At 34.2% G+C, this 16,189-nt stretch overlaps 1 protein-coding gene across 2 annotated transcripts in view; it reads left to right on the forward strand.

The window, feature by feature from the left end:
* Window positions 1-15,543, forward strand: part of phc2b (polyhomeotic homolog 2b (Drosophila)) — a 44,605-nt gene extending 29,062 nt beyond the window's left edge. For both annotated transcript variants that reach the window (XM_073851508.1, XM_073851506.1), the window contains exons 8-15: window positions 2,411-2,790; window positions 2,878-3,037; window positions 7,784-7,992; window positions 9,671-9,803; window positions 11,144-11,264; window positions 12,511-12,637; window positions 12,744-13,020; window positions 14,476-15,543. In XM_073851508.1, coding sequence (XP_073707609.1) covers window positions 2,411-2,790; window positions 2,878-3,037; window positions 7,784-7,992; window positions 9,671-9,803; window positions 11,144-11,264; window positions 12,511-12,637; window positions 12,744-13,020; window positions 14,476-14,636 — 1,568 coding nt within the window. In that variant the 3' untranslated portion in view covers window positions 14,637-15,543. The remainder of the gene's footprint in view (window positions 1-2,410; window positions 2,791-2,877; window positions 3,038-7,783; window positions 7,993-9,670; window positions 9,804-11,143; window positions 11,265-12,510; window positions 12,638-12,743; window positions 13,021-14,475) is intronic.
* The last annotated feature ends 646 nt before the right edge of the window (window positions 15,544-16,189 follow it).

Raw genomic sequence — 16,189 nt, forward strand, 5'->3', positions numbered from 1 at the left:
TTCTGAACATCCGGAAGAAAGAAAGAGTGAGAGAAAGTGAGCACAGAGGATTGAGTCATCTTAACACACCATCCCACACTATTCACATTAGACGGAAGAACATTCCCCACACTGAACCTTTTCTGTTTGCCATTAACAGTTGTAAAGAAAGACCGTATTTGTTCCTGATGTCTGCTTCGCGTATCCGGTGTGCATTTCATGTGACAGAACACACACACGCGTATATATATATATATAAACATAAAAACCACACGCTAGCTAACTTTCCAACCAGTTGGAGTTCTTCAGATTCTTTTACCGCTCATAAACTTTTGAGGTTGTGATCTCAACGTTCCCAACTCTTAAGGTTTTGTGTGTTTGAATGCTCTCCTGCTGAGTTAATATTACATTTTAACACACTTTCCTGCAAGTCCTCCAGTCAAACACCTAAACTCAAAACTCATCCAGTTTCCAATGTCGTAGTCCTGGATACAGGAGTTGTACTGGAAAACCCAAGCACAGAGACAAATGTTATTAAATACAGCAGAAAGGACAAACTGTGAACAACAAAAAAATAATAAAATAAAATTTACTGAGATGAAGTCAAGATTCCCACACATTGGACTGGAATGAATTGCCATGACATTGCATTTTTGTACTTTCCAAATGTTCATGATTTCCAGGATAACTATTTTTAAGAATAATTAATATTCAGACTAATTCACTACTAAATCAATCAGATGGATTTCTGAACTGGTTTGAAATTGTTTTATTGACTAAATGAATTTGCTTACAAATCAGAGTTTACTTCACTTGCAATTGGTGTGCGATATGTATCATCTATGATAATATTGCAATTGTTGTTTAAAAGGTTTGACATTATCGAGTATATAGCAAAAAACAAACAAAAACACACCTAGAGAGTGCACACATACACTATGAGATGGGTAGGTTAGACTACTTCACCAGCACATTAGAGTTCTAGACACAACAGTTCATGTTTTTGCTATATTTCGACAACGAATATCCGCTTAAGTGGTGACGTAATGCGTCCAACGAATGCTGTTTCCGGGTCCAAGCCCCAACTCATTTCACTTGAGAATACCATCTCAGCAGCCGTTAATGAGCACTGCTTATTCATTTTAAACAGTTAAGCTAAATGTTTTAAATTTACAGTGTACACTACAGTCTTTGTGATGACAGCATCCCAAACACAAATAATTTTTATAATTATTTATTTTCTATTTATATTTTGATCATCTGGCTATCTAGGATTTCCGTATGGAGTTAAAGGGTAGGGTTATAATGTTTTTGGTAGTATTATATCACATTGTGAGAGTATAATTAGTACCTTTTGTTGTTTTCACGTGACATCTGATCAAATATCAGTATTCAACTTTTTTTTTTTTACATCAAAACATTACTAATGCATTTGTAACTGCAGGTTACCTGCATTTATGCCCATCATTAATGTCACTTGAGATGCAGATTCTGTGCCACCTCTGCATTGCAAACACAAATTTTGTTGATACTGGTTTCATTTGATTGGTAACAGCCCTATAGTTTTACTATATGAATGTATTGATTAAATTTAAGAACTTGACACAAAAGATGATGCATACATTTAATTAGGTTAGGAAAAATGGCTTTATAAAGGTAAAAATGCCTAGAAATAGTAAAAATAAATTTAAACCTAAACCTGGTTAACTACATTCATGCCCATCATTCAGTCTCTGTAAATGCATCTACATGCATCTAGATGTAGATTCTGTGCCACATTTGCATTGCAAACACAAATTTAGTTGATACTGATTTCATTTGACTGGTAACAGCCCTATAGTGTCTTACTATTTGAATTTATTGATTACCTTTAAGAATATGACACAAAAGATGCATACATTTAATTATGTTAGAAAAATTAGCCTTATAATGGTAAAATGCCTATAAAAGGTAAAAATCAATTGAACCCTAAATATTAATTTCTGTTATTCCTGCAAACTAACCACCTCAAGCTCTGGGAGTCAGCTGTCCATGGCAGTCCTGAACCTGCCAAGATACCAGCACAATAACATGCTCAGCAAAATATTGTCTAATTATCATTATCGACAAAATCTCAGAAAATATTGAAATATTTTTTTTTTGGCAACACCACACACCTCTTCTTGCAATGTTACTTTAACAAGAGCATTATTTAACTGAAAAAAAACAAAAACTTTAGAGCAGAGCATACTGATTAGAACATTTAAGTTTCCCATGACTGAGGGAAACCTGTGCAGTTAAGGAGCTTACCTATGCCCTCTTGAAAAAAGCCTTGTCCAAATGTATGAAATTCCATGTAAACGTAACTATCAGTTAAAATTTGGAGCTGTCAGTTTTAATGTGTAGTCATGTGAAACAATAGTAAGTGTTTGCCTGTGGTTTCTTCTTCCAGCGTATGCCCAAATCCAGCCACAGGCCCTGATTAAGCAGCAACCGCAACAGTTTGTCATTCAACACCAAGCGCCACCCACCTCCAGAACCCAGCCCCAGTTACTGCAGACTGCCTCGGTTCAGCCCCACCAACAGACAGCCGCACTGGCCATCCAGAGCTCTGCCCAGACCTCATCGGTAGCAGGGATCATTCCGGTTTTGCCTAAACCAACACTTCACAACCAGGGATCGGCTCAAAGTCAACAGGCCACAATCTTCCATTCAACTATTAGCCACCATGCACTTAGCCATCACGGCTCACACACAGGCCTGGCCCATGCTAAAGCGCAACCAGTGCAACTGACAGCCATCAATCTCCAAATCCAACCAGCACAAAGCCAGGTAAGGGACTCCCTTACTAGAGCCCTATTGTAGACTGAAGACAATGTATACAGTTCAGAAGCAACTAACTACTTCTATACTATTTAGGCTTCAAGACTTGCTCAAGATGACAAGGAGAAGCCCACCTCTTTGGTGGTAAGAGAGATTTGTCCACCAGTACAAATGCAGCCAACCACTACGACCCAAGGCACCGACCCCCCTGAACAACCTAAAGTCGACACTGTTAACGCTACATCGCAAACTCAAGGTACAGTTTTCAATAAGAGTCTAAATTTGCAAGTTTACAAGTACTTTCATAATCTTGCAGTCATCAACAATTTAAGGCCCTGTTTACACTAGTGCTGCATTTTGTGGAAACATAAAATTGTTTCAGAAACAATCTTCGTCTACACTACACAACCGATAATGCATGTCATATGACAATTCATTTCCATTTTGATCCATTTACACTGAAAGTTTTCAAACTAAAATGGGGTCTGCAGTGTTTTTTTTTTTAAAGTCTAGGAGTAGTGTACGACAGGCATAACCGTAGCAAAAGTTATGCGTTTTAAAACGAAAACGCACTTTCATTGTTTGAAATGTTGGCTTTATGCTGTTTGACTTCAGACTGTCTGTAGTGTGTTTTATATTTTCTACTCTAATGCAATGACATTCAGGCCATGTCCACACTAATACGTTTTCGTTTGAAAACGCATCTTTTTCTCTCCGTTTTGGCCTTCCGTCCACACTGAGACGGTGTTTTTGTCAAGGAAAACGGAGCTTTTTGAAAACGCTCTCCAAAGTGGATAAATTTGAAAACGCCGTTTTCGCCTTGTAGTGTGGACTGTGACAACGGAGGCTTTTGAAAACGATGACGCATATTTAGTCATGTGACGCATATTGTACCAACAGATATCTATGTTTACAGCAGTAATTGTGCCTGTGCTATTCACTGTCACACTGCTGCGAAAGAGATTTACCTTGTACACTCTTCAAATTACAGTCCTAAAATGATGGCAAAAAATTTACTCACAGTTGCTGTCCTGCAAAACATGACGACAACTGCTTTTCAGATAAAATATGAGTGAGCACGACATAGACGCGTCAGTGAACGATGAGATATTTCCGTAAATGATCCCGGCAGAAGAATTGCGTGAAAACTTATTACCTCTGTATAATTTTGAAGGCTTTACGCATGCGCAGTAAGGCGAATTTGACATTTTCCTATGTTTCAGTGTGGACGAGAATCTTTTGGAAAACGCTTGGAAACGCTAGTGTGGACGGAGAGCGTTTTAAAACGAAAACTCAGTTTTCAAATGTATCTGGATTAATGTAGACGTAGCCTCATACATTGTATTCAAAATCATGTCCTAATAAAAGTGTTTTCACAACACGTAATCAATCTGCCATATTGGTGGCACTGAATGTAAACAATGCCACTGAACTGAACAAAACAGCATATGTTGCTGATAGGGATGCTCATATTGACCGTTTAACCGTTAACCGTCAGTAAGAATTTTAACCGATTATTACTATCAGTTAAACGGTTTAAAAAAAATATATAATAATAATATATTATAATTTTTACGTTTGCTGCATGGTGAAAGAAAAAATAATGTTTACTCGCGGAAGCGTGTGGACACGTGCAGTGCGGCTGTTAAGACATATTTTGCTGAGTAAGCACCTGCTTTAACTTCTCTTAGTTTGTGTAACTCGTGTAAGTAGCCTATGCAACATGATGGCAATGGCGATATTGGGTTATCAGAGAGTGAATCCATGAATAAATGTATTCAAATTCTGAATTAATTATAGTCTAAAAACTGCGCGCTCCCCTTACAAGCACTGGAAAGCTCTCATACATTACTGTAGTTAATCGCAATCTCACAAAGTTAATAAAAAGTAATAAAATAACCTTTACTCTGTAAATGAATCTCTTATTTACATCATGTCTACACTTTCTTTGTTTTTATGAGAGAGCTCGTGGAGGTATAGAATTCAGCAGAATTGAAACCGGCACTTTGAGTGGTGAGAGGATCGTAACATAGCCGCCTCTGATTGGCCATTGCTATAATGTAATCAACAGAAATGTCTGTGATTGGCTATTGTACACTGTGAAAACACGTTTCTCCACATATGACTAGTGGATGAAAAGACCCGAACCGCAAATTGAAAGGATTTTTGTGAAGTGTTTTTGTCACGGATCTAAGCGTTAACAGACAGCGTCCCAGTCTATCTGTACAGCATGTCCACATGTTAAAAACTGAGGTATAGGCTGGTCCGCTATATGTTTTTATGTCCGACGAGAAGAACAAGACCGGTACCTTTCTTCAAAGCGCATAGAAGGATTCAGTGTGTTTTAGTTTTGTCATCTTAATTAGGTAGTTATTTAATTTATACATATTTAGTGTAGGCCTTTTTATATTCTTTTTTTTATTCATTCTTATTTTCTCTGTTCTCAGAAGCGCTGCTCATGCGTGATAATTTGAGTATATGAATGCAGTTTTTGTTGTTGCTCTGTATGCTGCTGTTTGCACGTTAAAATAAAACATTTGCTTGTATTTTTATGTATCATCACAGATACTCGTGCATTCTATTTTTATTTTAAACGAATTTATTATTCTAATTTTATCAGTTAACGGTTAATGATCGGATAACGAGCAGCGGTTGTCGGTCAGGAAAATTAACCGAAATGAGCATCCCTAGTTGCTGATTATTGCTGCTGAAAATGGTCAATTATTATCATGTTTTGGGCTGAACTAATCGGGAAAAAACATTTGGAATACTAGTATCCACCTTACTTTTTCAAAGCGGAAGTAAGCAGTTTTCTGGTAATGTGTTAGACTTCCGGTTCATAATCCGCCATAATGAAATAATAAGAAGAATATTGAAGTGCAGTAAATGGTAAAACAGTTTGCACTACAAACCAGTGTGTTCATAATTAACACAATACATTAAAATAATATGGTAGGACACACCAGTTTGCAATTTCAAGCAGCAAAGCAAGCTTTTTTTGCAGCTAAAAATAGCTGAACACGGATGAGACCGGAAGCCAGACACATTAAATTTACAAATAGCCGCGCCCACTCTTATGGGAAAAATAAGGTGGATAGACTGCCAAAAGTTATAACAAATCATAGAGAAGAGTGCAAAAAACTGGCATTTGTGGTTGGCCAAACTAAACCAGTAATGTAAGTGCAAACCCTCTATACTTTCTTGAAGGCACTGTATCAAATACCACACAGCTTGCACGCGTTTGAGGAATTAAAGAATCACAGCTGCATTAAAATACAAAGCTTTCAACACCCACATGGTGAACCAGATTTGCCAAAAGATGAGGTAGTAGGATGGGGGTGGTGTGCAGTTCCCACATACAATAATATGGACCAGAATTGACTCTGGGCCAGTCACATGACTTCCTTGCCTGGCAGAAGGCACTAGCAGCCTTGCTGCCTCACGAGCCTGCAGCTTAACAGACAAACTGGTTTCAGATAATGCCCAATATAGCCTGCATAAAAGACAACCACTGCCACCAGCCAGTGAAAGATTCACAGAACCTCTACAGAGTCATGTGACTTGCCACTTGAGGCTGCTGCTGCTGCCATCCAGGGAAAGGCTGAACCGCCTCTCTGGCAGAATGTGCAGGGCTTGTGCGTGGGAGTGGAGCACTAGAAAAGGAGCAGCGCACACTGCATGTTGCGTAGAATCGCACGAGTGGCGAAGTCTGGATATTCTGTCATTAATATAATCGTAACAGGCGTGTGGGAATGAGGCTCCCCCCGTGTTTTGAGACAGAATTGAAGAGCGCCCCCGGGGGAAATGACTTTTTATTGCGCTTTGTCGGTAAGCTACACTGCTACAGTATGTCTTGTGTTTTGGTGCCAGTAGTTTTGGTTAGTGGGCTTAAGAGAAAAACGCAGCGGTCTTGAGGCGCGTTTCTTTGAACTGTGTAACGTTAGACTTGACACGCTGTCTTAAAACGCGACGCAACTGACGCCAGTCTCAATTTAAACACAAAAATACAACATAAGAGATGTATTTTAGTCGCCTTATGATGATGGGATGTTTCTTAAGGTAGGTAGGTGATAGTTAGCACAAATTGAAAGTATGTACTCACCCTCATGTTGTTCAAACCTTATTTCCTTTCTTCAGTGAACTTCAGTATGTCATTTGAAAACTTGTCCATACAGAGACAGCGGATGCCATTATAAACACTTCAAGTAGTCCATACTTTAATTATTCATTAATAATTTAAATATTCAGATATCTTTGTATGATAATTTTGTTTGAGGAACAGAATATTTTGTCATTGGCCGATAATCGTCCCCTCAGACATTGCTCTCAAATGTTTGCAGTTTAAAAATTAAAAATGGCGCGACGCTCTAATTGGACGTCATTGACGTCAAACGCCATTGGCTCTCCAGTCGCAATTAATCGCATCCAAAAAAAAGTTTTTGTTTACATAATATATATAAAATATATACTGTATATATATACAGTATATATTTTGAAAATATTTCCATGTATTCTTATGTATATAGTTATATTCATATAATTTATATTATATAAAAATATATTTAATATATATAAATGCACGTGTGTGTACACACATATATTATGTAAACAAAAGCTTTTATTTTGTATGCGATTAATCGTTTGACAGCACTAATTTTGATGCAATTTATGTACAAACATCAGCTTTTATACGTTTCTTTAATGTAGAAATATAATAATAATGCTTTGTAATGGCACAGGAGAGTAAATTATGCTGAAAAACATAATAAAAATATAATAACTCAGCTATCTTTGGCTGGCTTGAGAGATATTATTTTCCAGTTGTCCAGTTTAAAAGAGATTATTTTCCTTAAATGTTAAGTGCATTGTTTGTATTTTATTTCTATCAGCTGTTTTTTTCCCGGGCTTTCCCATAAACATTGGCGAGCGCTGATGTTTGTGCTGCCGATGTTGTTGTGATTGCTATGGTGATGAGTCAATGCTTTTGTTTCTGTGCCGCCAGGGTCTGTGGAGACAGCGCGGGACCCCGCGGGAGCACCGGTGACACCGACCATGACCTCGGCAGCCTCAAGCGAGCCGCCTCCGGCAGCTGTGACGGGAAGTGTGGCACAAAACGGCGAGAACAAGCCACCTCAAGCCATAGTGAAGCCACACGTCCTCACACATGTCATCGAGGGCTTTGTCATTCAGGAGGGAGCGGAGCCATTCCCTGTGAGTTGTAATAATTAATAATAATAAAAATAGTAATAATAAATAATAATGTGCTTCTGTTGTCCTAATTTGTAATTCCCCTTGGAAAAAAAGTGTCAGCTAAATAATTAAATGTAGTAATTATAATAATAATAATAATAATTTTAGAATATTGGACAATTTTAATATTTATAATAATAAAAAAAAATAATTATTTACAATATTAACTATTATTCATTTAGTTCATTATAATTATATTTAATTATACAATAAATCTAATAATAATACTTTTAGAATAGTGAACAATTTCAATATTTACAATAATAAAATAAATAAATAATAAATAATTTACAATAATAACACTATTATTCTTAATTTAGTTGATTTATAATTATGTTTTATTATAAAATAAATCTAATAATAATTTTAGAATTGTGGACAATTTTAATATTTATAATAAAAAAATAATAATCATAAATATTTTACAATAAAAACACTTGTTGTTGTTGTTAATTTAGTTATAATTATGTTTAATTACAAAATAAATCTAATAATAAAGTAATTGTATTGTTGGTGTTCTAAAACAGTTGCTGTTGTTATTATTATTTATTATAATTTTAATACAACAACAACAATAACACGTTTATTTTATAATTTTATAATACTAATACAAATTTAATTCAATAATAATAATTGGTGTTATTAATAATTATACATTTATTAATAGTTGTTGTTCTAAACATTTTAAATTATTATTCAGAATTATTTTAATACAGCAACAATTCATGTATTATTATTTTTTCAGTTATTCATACAAAAGAATTCTAAAAATGAATGCAAATTTAAACTGAAAATTAATTTAATAATAATAATTTTAGAATAGTGGACAATTGTAATATTTATATTAATAAAATAAATAATATTAAATAATTTACAATAACACATTATTATTTATTTAGTTGATTACAATTATGTTTAATTATAAAATAACTCTAACAATAATAATAATATAGTAATTGTATTGTTGGTGTTCTAAAACTAATGTTGTTGTTATTATTATTTATTATCATTTTCATAAATCAACACCACCACCTACAACAATAACAATACATTTATTTGTATTACTCATTCAGTTATTTATAAAAGTTAATTTTAAATACTAATACAAATTTAAACAGAAATTCATTCAATAATAATAATAATAATAATTGGTGTTATTAATTATACATTTATTAATAATTGTTGTTCTAAAAATATTATTATTCAGAATTATTTTAATACAGCAAGAAAACATGTATTATTATAAATAAATAATAACATAATAATAACAACAGTTGTTATTGTTTTTAATACTAATGGTTGCTCCTTAATTGTAAGTCACTTTGGATAAACGCATCTGCTAAATTACTAAATGTAAATGAAAATTGTCGTAGTTCTAAAATTGTTTTTATTATTCACAATAATTGAATGCAGCAACAATAATCATATTATTATTAATTTATTTATCAATTACTGATTTTTAAATTTATTTTCTGCACTATGTATATGATTGTACATTGCTGAAATCATATGATTCACAAAACTGAACATCGGACTAAACTGTAGAAAAAATAGTGTCTGTTGATCTGCTTATTCCAACCTAACACAAGTGTTCCAGTGATCAGCCTGACATCATTACATTTGTATACTGTATTTTCAGGTGGAGAGACCTCCGGTGCAAGCAGACAGCCCCAAGAAACCAGACACGCAGCTTCCCTCAGATCCAGAGAAAACGGCCAGCAGTAATTCCCTCAGTGCCACAAACTCAGACATGGAGGAGGCTGCACAACAAGGTAGACATTTCATTTAGTCATAGATTCAAACAAATACTACAGCTCTAGGGCTGCAACTAACGACTATTTTAATAGTCGACTAGTCACCGACTATTGAAACGATTAGTCGACTAATCGGATGATTATTTAATTTTTCTAAAATTTAGCATGAGATTGTTTTAATTATGTGGAAAATGATAGTAAACAAGAAAGAAGGGGGTACTTCAATGAAAAATGCATATTTTATTGAACTTTGCTGCTGATAGGCCGATTCATACGAAAGTAAATAAAAATGCCCTGTCTAAAACCAATTAGGCACAGTGCTCGGTCAGTATAGACATAAATGCATAAATAAAGAAACTATCATTTTTTTAAAGGACAGGCACATTTGTTTTATAAGAAAAAATAAATTAAAATCAAACATTTTCTTCCTGTAAACCAGGGGCAGGCACATTAGCAGCAATAAAACAGTAAACAAAAATGTACATCCAAAACAAAACGTATTGGCTTCCATGTTATTTAAATCTTACCGAGGCGAGCCAAACTCCGTTTCATTCAACTGTCCGACGTGCTTTCTCTTTAAATGTTCGTGCATCACCGAGGTGCTGCCGTGATGCGCAAGGACTGCTTTGCAAACCATGCAGGACAGGTTTTTATTCGCCGTAGCAGGCTAAAATGCTCCCAAACTTTACGCCTGTTTCACACATACTCAGTCTGCAGTCCGTGTACGTTACGTATGCTGTGCAGAAGCAGCACGAACTCGTTTTGCTTTCACACAGAACGCGTTTGCAGTTCGTGCGTTGTGAACGCTAATCCGACATGGGTGCAGAAAAAATACGCAGCGCATACGCACTGCAGACGGAATGTGTGTGAAACGGGCGTGTTTTGGTACGCGCAGCTGCTGCCATGGACGCCGCCATTTCTGTATGTTATCGCTCAGCATAGAAGCTTAATGCGCATGTGCGACTCTCGGCAGAGAGATGCCTCACTCAGTCGGAAAAAACATGTCTGGCGACAACATCGACAATGAAATTCATTGTCGACTATTTCTATTATCGATTTTTGTCGACAATGTCGATGAATCGTTGCAGCCCTATACAGCTCATGGCTGTTTTCTAAGAAGCCTGACCTTTTTAAGTGTCAGGGTGAAGTTTGGAAACTTTGGAAAAGCTGCATTGTTGTGAACAAAGGAGCGTCATTATGCAGTAGTGATGAGAGATGATAAGATCTGGAATTTCCTGTTTGTGTAATCAAGGTGCAGCAATATGCCTCACCATTCACACAGTTACACACAAACACTGTTTTAGCTGGTTACTTAACTTAATACTAAATATTTTAAAATATTTAATATTTTTCATCAGACACAAGGACTCAGGAGGAATCGGAGGAGCCCAAGCTTACATGTGAGCTTTGTGGATGGGTCGATTTTGCCTACAAGTTCAAACGTTCAAAACGCTTCTGTTCCATGGTCTGTGCTAAAAGGTTAGAGATTTAAAAACATTTTTATAATGAAAATATTTAGAAGTGCACTTAAGGGTTCATAAGTTATGATCCTCAATGACTGAGATAATAGAAATACTCATTTATTCAGCTGCCACCAAAATGATTACAAATGATATACACCATGAGTCATTTATTTGATCCAACGTACAGCAAAAACTGTAAAATTGAAAAAATATTTTTATTTTTTAAAATAACAATTTTTTATTTGAATACATTTTAAAATGTAATTTATTCCAGTGATTTCAAAAGTGATTTTTTTTAGCATCATTACTCCAGTCACATTATCCTTCAGAAATCATTCTACTATTCTGATTTGCTGCTCAAAACATTTTTATTACACTGCAAAAAAAGCTTATCTTGTTTCTAGTCAAAATATCAGGAAATTCTTAAATTAGGATGCATTTACTAAATAAGCAAAATAACAAAAGAGATCTTGTTTTAAGCTAAATGCACTTAATTTGTTTTCCCCTAGAAACAAGACTAAATATTGTCATTTTGCTTATTTAGTAAATGCATCTTAATTTAAGAATTTTTAGATATTTTGACTACAAACAAGACAAAAATACGAAGTAAGATAAGCCTTTTTTTGCAGTGTATTATTGTCATGTTGAAAACAGCTGAGTAGAATATTTTCAGGTTTCTCCGATGAATAGAAAGTTCAGAAGAACAGCATTTATCTGAAAGAGAAATCTTTTGTAACATTGTAAATGTCTTTATCATCACTTTTGATCAATTTAAAGCATCCTTGCTAAATAAAAGTATTAATTTCTATAATTTCCTTTCCAAAAGAATAAAAAAAATATACTGACTCCAAGTTTGTGTATAATGTTACAAAAGCTTTTTATTTCAGATAAATGCTAATCTTTGGATGTTTCTTTTCATCAAAGATGTACTTTGTTTTATGTTTCTTAAACAGCAAATCAGCATATTAGAATGATTTCTAAAGGATCATTTGAGACCGAAGACTGCAATAATGGTCAGCTTTAAAATCACAGGAATGAATCACATTTTAAAATATATATCAAATAGAAAGAAGTTACTGTAAATATTAAAAATATTTCACAATATTACTGCTTTTGTTGTATTTTGGATCAAATAAATGCAGGCTTGGTGAGCAGGAGAGGTTTCTTTAAAAAAAAACTTTAAAAATCTTACTGTTCAAAAACTTTGGACTGGTAGTGTATTTTTGTGAGGTGCAATGATTTTGTATAACACTCTTGAACAGATACAGTGTAAGCTGCACAAAGCGGGTTGGTCTGTTCCACCCCGACCGAACTAAATCAACCAATCAGATAAATCAGTGGAGAAGGAGGAGGTCTCGAAGTCCCAGAGGCAGGGAGACCAAAAAGCAGGTGAACAGCTACTTCAGCACAATGTGGAAGTGATTCATACCACAATGTTTTTGTATAAATATATAAGGTAATGCATCCTTATATCATCTCTTGTTTTCTCCCACAGCGGCTCTCTGTATCTCAACAATCTCAGGGAGAATCTATATCCTCACCGCTCCAATCTCACCCTAGCCAAGGAGAGTCCAGTCCCTGCTCGGATATCTCCAGTTATGAGGAAGCAACTTCCCCCCTCTCTGCAGCCAGTTCTATTCCAATCGTTTCTCAAGGTGGAGTTGCTACTAACGATCCCGAAGAGCTTCCTCTCCTCAGTCAGCACTTCCTGCCATGTGACCCCACCAAGTGGAATGTGCAAGAAGTGTTTGAGTTTATTCGCTCTTTGCCAGGTAAGTTGCTCGAACAGAAAGTTTTTGGACAGTAAGATTTTGAATGCTTTTTAAAGAACTGTCTTCTGCTCACCAAGCCTGTAATTATTTGATCCAAAATACAGCAAAAGCAGTAATATTGAGAAATATTTGTACTATTTAAAATAACTGCTTTCTATTTGAATATATTTTAAAATGTCATTTATTGCTGTGATTTTAAAGCTGAATTTTCTGCATCTTCAGTGTCACATGATCCTTCAGAAATCAGTCTAATATGCTGATTTGCTGTTCAACAAACATTTTTATTATTATTATCAATATTTTAAAAAGTTGAGTACATTTTTTCAGGATTATTTGATGAATAGAAAGATATAAAGATGAGAATTTATCTGAAATAAAAAGCTTTTGTAGCATTATACACTATACAAAAGCTTGGACTCTTGGATGTGTAAGAATTTTTTAAATGAATACTTTTATTTACAAGGATGCTTTAAATTAATCAAAAGTGATGATAAAGACATTTATAATGTTACAAAAGATTTCTATTTCAGATAAATGTTGTTCTTCCGAACCTTCTATTCATCAAAGAAACCTGAAATAATTCTGTTTAGCTGTTTTTGACATAATAATAATAATAATAATAATAATAATAATAAACGTTTTTTGAGCAGCAAATCAGAATATTAGAATAATTTCTGATTCTGAAGGATCATGTGACGAGTAATGATGCTAAAAAATCAGCTTTGAAATCACAGAAATAAATTACATTTTAACATATATTCAAATAAAATACAACTATTTTAAATAGTAAAAATATTTCTAAATTTTACTATTTTTCCTGTACTTTGGATCAAATAAATGCAGGCTTGGTGGGTAGAAGAGACACATTAAAAATCTTACTGTTCAAAAACTTTTGACTGGTAGCATATATATATTTCATACTATATTTCAAGTGCTCTAAAGACATTGCTGTTCAAAAGTTTAGGTTCAGTATGATTTTTCTTTAAGGTAAGAATAGTCAGCAGGGATGCATTTAATTTATCCAATTTATCAATTTGTAGGCATCACAGTTGTTTTTAATATTGATAATTGTAATAAATGTTTCTTGAGCAGCAAACCAGCATATTAGAATGATTTCTGAAGGATCATGTGACATTAAGGATGCTGAAAATTCAGCTTTGCATCACTAGAAAAAAAATTACATTTTAAAATATATTAAACAGAAAACAGTTATTTCAAACTGTAAAAATATTACAGTTTTTTTACTGCATTTTAAATCAATAAATTGCAGCTTTGGTCAGAGACTTCTTACAAAAATGTTTTTTTTTTGTTTGTTTTTTTATCTTACCAACCCTAAACTTTAGAACAATAGTTACAATGATGACAAATAAAGATAAATGCAAAGTTATTATGAAATTTTAATTTATTTACAAATATTCTGATTTATGTTCAAAATCTTTGTGTTTTCGCAATTAGGTTGCCAGGAGATTGCAGATGAATTTCGTGCTCAGGAGATTGATGGACAGGCCATGCTGCTACTGAAGGAAGATCACCTAATGAGTGCCATGAATATTAAATTAGGACCTGCCCTCAAGATCTTTGCCCGCATAAACATGCTAAAAGATTCCAAGCCTTGAAAAGGCAGCAAGTGTGTGTGTGTTTGTGTGTCCTTTAATGTCACTGACCTTGACCTAGTGACTACAGCACCCCAACTGCACTACATTTTTTTAAAAACAAATTAATAACTGAAAACTTTATACATATTGGGGTTAAAGCCCAAAACTGCACCTCCTCAAGAAAAGAACTGAAATATGAAACAGAAAATGACCCGACTACCTACGAAAAAAAAAATCGCACAATGGTGACTTATACCAAAAGGAAGGCATTATAAATCAGTGATATGTAATTCTGACTGGGACTCACAGATCACTGAATTTAACTAGTAGTATCGGTGCTCAGAAGAAAATGTTTGGATAATGTACGTATAACAACAGTGCAGTCCAAACAGAACTAATATTATTATCATGTTTGGCCCAGATGTCTCTGGATTGTACATTTGTGTTTTCAGGTATGATTTTGTCTTATTGTACATGCCAGATGCTTTTGTACAGTACAAATATGTTAAAGTAAATTATTCTTACCTTTGCGTGTGAGTATTTGTAACAGAGTTGAATCACAACAAACTGGTGCTATTTGACTGTCACATTTACTTGAATAACAGAAGCACAGTCACAGAATATTCAACTTTCAACCTGAAAACCGATACGACCTGTAGGAAAGGATCCAGTCTAAAAAAATCCTGTCAACCGCGCCTTATTCAATGTGTGTCCGTACAGACGCTCCGGCTTTGAGATGCACATTAAATTGTATTTGTCTTGGATATAGGGAATGACGCTATGTTTGGTTTTAATCGTGCCCAGATTTGTCATTGTATGTTGCTAGAAAGAATTGTGATGATGAGTTGTGTTTTTTGTACAATGCTTTGTGAAATGCCTGTATTTATCAGATGAATGAAATTTGTAATATAACATTTTTAATGAAGGATTTTTGTGTCAACTTGTTTAATTTTTTTCACCCTATATTATATTTTGCCCACAAAGCTTCATTTATTATTATTTTATTTTATTCCACATCATTATTCATTACATCATATAGATAAACCACCAACCCAAGCCTGAAAACAAATGTTGTGCCCTTTAAAACCTAACAAATGTATTATGGTGAAACATTCTGCTCTTTTCTGTAAAATAAAATGCCACCCAGTTTGATATTTTGTTAATTTTGTTATAATCCAGATTTGACCCTGAACCACAAAACTACTCATAAGTAGCACAGGTATATTCATAGCTATAGCCAACAATACAGTACATTGTAAGGGTCAAAATGATACATTTTTCTTGTATGCCAAAATTCATTAAGATATTAATGAAGATATTTTGTAAATTTCATACCGTAAATATATCAAAACGTATTTTTTTTTTATAAGTAATATGCATTGCTAAGAAATTTATTTAGACAACTTTAAAGGCGATTTTCTCAATATTTTGATTTTTTTGCACCCTCAGATTTTAGATTTTCAAATAGTTGTATCTTGGCCAAATGTTGTCCTATCCTAACAAACCATGCATCAATAGAAAGCTTATGTATTTATATAAATCTCAATTTAATAAAATTGTCCCTTATGTCTGAT

This window comes from Garra rufa, chromosome 12, assembly GCF_049309525.1.
Source record: "Garra rufa chromosome 12, GarRuf1.0, whole genome shotgun sequence".
NCBI classification, from domain to species: Eukaryota; Metazoa; Chordata; class Actinopteri; order Cypriniformes; family Cyprinidae; genus Garra; species Garra rufa.